Consider the following 3186-nt stretch of genomic DNA (forward strand, 5'->3'; position numbering starts at 1 on the left):
TAGTGCGTGACCTTGAGAGAGAACTGCCGCTCGCCTCCTCACAGTCTTGGTGAGGTTGGAGGGCGGGAAGCCTCCAAGCATCATGCCTTCGTCCAGCATCTTGCGGAGAGGAGGTCCTCTTGCGCTCTTCCCGAACCGAGACATTCCCTCGTTGATCCAGAGGCGCTTCTTGGCCCCTAAGGCTGTCGGCATGGAGATGGTGTTCCCTGGGGAGGGCCGGGGGAGGTCAGTGCGCTGCCGGCACCATTCCCAGGTTCCCACCCACGTAGGTCCCGAGTTCTGGCATGGTGGCCAGAGGGCAGCATTTAGGGACATTCTTTGCTCCTCCCCCCAGCTGTGTAGGGCCTCCCAATACCCTCCCCCCCTCCCCCGCCCGCCATAGCCCGGAGCCGGGCTTCCCCTTGCGTCATCATGTCTGCAGGGGGACCGCAGGCGTCTGCCCGGTGCAGAGCGAGCGGCTCTGGGGATGTGGTGGCTGCTTCCTGGCCAGTTTGGGTGGGAAGTGGGGGCCGTCCCGGCGCTAATTGAAGCTGAAGGGGGAATCTAGGTCGGAGTGTAATTACTCAAGTTGGACGGGGGCCAGGACGCCATCTCGTGTGGCCTCTAACGAGGGTCAGGCGCCCCTTCTCCGCTGCTAGCCAGTTTCCCTGGGGCCCCCCCGGTCTGCGTGTGGGACCGCCTACTCGCCAAAGGGATGCCAAGCGCCCTCGGGCTGTAAGTCCTTGCCCCGGAGAGCACCAGACAGAACCTCCTTGGTACCAGAAGGTTCTTTAGGTCTTGCTGGGGTTCTCTGCCCAGTGAGCTGGGAGAGGCAGTTCTGCTGATGGCTGAACTGGAGCCAGCCTCAGGCGGTGGTGGATGGTGCCTATCTGTGCCCACCCCCCAGCCCCATCTGCCTCCCTGGACTCAGGATGCCCCATTGCCAGGGCTGTCCAATCGACTGTGGTCGTGCCCCGTTTCTGGGGGGCACAGCGACCCTCAGAGCTGCAGCGGGAGGGGAGACCAGCCCCCTTGGCTGCACAGTCAGGGGAAGGGGCAGCAGATCTGTGCTCCCTGCCCCACACCCCAGAAACAACAGAGAAGCCCCCAGGCCTAGCCCCACGGGGGTGGGGGGGGTGGACATCCTCCAGGCTCTTCCCACATGGCTTGCCTGCCAGACCCCCCTGAACCTGCCTGGAATGCCAGCCTCCATGGCAGCACCCTGCGGCACTGTCCATTCGGGACCCAGTCACCACCCTTAGCAGGTGAAGAGACACCAAGGACTGCAGTGAGGTGGGGGCCCTGGAAGGACAAGGGAGGGCCTGGGGCCTGGAGAGCCAGGTGGGTGAGGAGGGGCTCCTTTGGGGGTGAGGTCACGGGGCTCCATCTGGTTATGCCGGCAACGGAGCTTTTCACGGGCTGCATTCCACATGGGGAACCCCCTGCCCTGCTCTCAGCCGTACACCTGGGGCTGGCACTCAGGTAGAATGTGAGGCGAGAGTGAATGGAGGGAGAGGCAGAGCCGGTGACAACTCCATCAAGGGACAGGGGAGGGCAGGTCCATCTGTGAGGAGCAGCAGCACTGGGTGGGCCAGGAGGCAGCGCTGCCATTGCGCACGGCACGGGGCTGGGGCACAAATGCCCCCTCTTCCTTCTTGGCTCCGCGGTTGAGGGTTCAGGCTGGTGTCGGGACGCTCAGAACCCCGAGCAGGTCCCAGGCTCTGGCAACCTTCCCAAGAACACCTTCTGCCTCCCTGTGCCAGGCACCAGGTGAGCTCCCAGGCCCAGAAGGAGCAGGCTCTGGCCTAGGAAGCTGGGGTGGGGCAGGCACAGCCTCTTGGGGGTCTGGCCAGTTGCGGAGATGGGGTGGATCCCAGGGGACCCTGGTGGCGACCTTGTGCCCTGCCCAGTCTGAGCAGCAGCTGAGAGGAGCGGACCTTGGGTGAGAGACTAGGCTCTCTGGTCTCGAGGGCGCTGGGCTGTGAGGGGCAGGGGGTGTCCCTGTCCTGGGCCCAGAGGCCACAGAGAAAGGCTCGGTCCTGAGCCCCAGCCTCGAGGGTTGGCTGGGGCGACAGACACTAGTGAGAGGGCACGTGTGCGTTACCTGCAGCATCCTGAACTAGGGGGACGTCACTTTTTACTGGAGGTGGAGTGGCAGTGACAGGCGGGAAGCTGGGCTGGCTGCTGATGGGGTGGGCCAGGCCCCGGGTGGCTCCGAGAGTGGCACTGAGCAGAGAGTATGAGAGACAGGGTGGAGAGAAGAGGCAGGGGAGGGCGGGGAGGGGCGCCCGGAGCACGGCCGGGGCCAGTGGGGGCTGCGGAGCCACGCGGGCAGCCTGGTCACCGGCGGAGGCAGCAGGAGGAGGAAGAGGAGGAGGAGCAGGAGGAGGAAGAGGAGGAGGAGGAGGAGCCGGGCAGCCTGGAGAGGGTGGAGAAAAGCAGAAAACAAAACAAAACAAAACAAAAAAACACACACAAAAAACACAAAGAAGAAACAAACAAAAAAGAACCAAAATGAGAAACCCAATGGTAGAAGCAAGTATGATATGAAAACGTGTGGACAGGTGAGGAGCAGAGAGGTGCCACGGAGAAGAGAGGGAGGAGGTGGCGGAGACAGACTGGGAGCAAGGACTGCATGGGCTTGGCGAGGGCCTGGGGCCCACGGTCCGTGCTGGGGCCAATGGCGGAAGGGCCAGAAGAGGTGCCAGGGCTGGGTGGGGCCGGCGCCTGCCTCGGCCCTGGGCACTCAGGCCCGCTCACTGGCTGGGGGCAGAGCTGCTTTATTCCGTGGCTCCAAGCCTGGGCCGCTCCTGGGAGCTGAGACCGAGGGCAGATGCTGGGGAGTGGGCAGGATGGCCGCCGGTGGCCTCAATGACCCACGTCCCAGACCACTGCACACTGGGCTGCCCTCCTTTGAGGCCACTGGACCATGCACCTCCTGTCCTAACATGGGCTCAGCAGTGCTGGCCTTGAGAGGAGGGGTCTGGCCGAGGCCAGGAGCTCCCAGGTCCCCTCTGCCCTCCGGGCCTGCCCCTCGCCCGCTGTCTGCTTGTCCCCGGCGCCGCTCACCTGCGGCCGTGCTCTCGTTGCCCACGGGGTGCTGTAGCAGCTCCGGTCCATGGTGGACGACTCGTAGGACACGGCACCCGGGCTGCAGCCGGTGTAGTCCATGTACTCATCTGTCTCCGTGTCCATCAGGCTCGGGGG

At 64.5% G+C, this 3186-nt stretch overlaps 1 protein-coding gene across 1 annotated transcript in view; it reads right to left on the reverse strand.

Moving 5' to 3' along the window:
• LOC111823689 (zinc finger protein castor homolog 1-like) overlaps positions 1-3180 on the reverse strand; it is a 7441-nt gene extending 4261 nt beyond the window's left edge. Inside the window, exons 1-3 of the mRNA XM_023746039.1 lie at positions 3049-3180; positions 2084-2205; positions 43-206 (exon numbers count right to left, since the gene is read on the reverse strand). Coding sequence (XP_023601807.1) covers positions 43-206; positions 2084-2205; positions 3049-3158 — 396 coding nt within the window. The 5' untranslated portion in view covers positions 3159-3180. The remainder of the gene's footprint in view (positions 1-42; positions 207-2083; positions 2206-3048) is intronic.
• Between the last annotated feature and the right edge of the window lie 6 nt (positions 3181-3186).

Source organism: Myotis lucifugus, unplaced genomic scaffold, assembly GCF_000147115.1.
Source record: "Myotis lucifugus unplaced genomic scaffold, Myoluc2.0 scaffold_621, whole genome shotgun sequence".
In the NCBI taxonomy this organism is placed as follows: Eukaryota; Metazoa; Chordata; class Mammalia; order Chiroptera; family Vespertilionidae; genus Myotis; species Myotis lucifugus.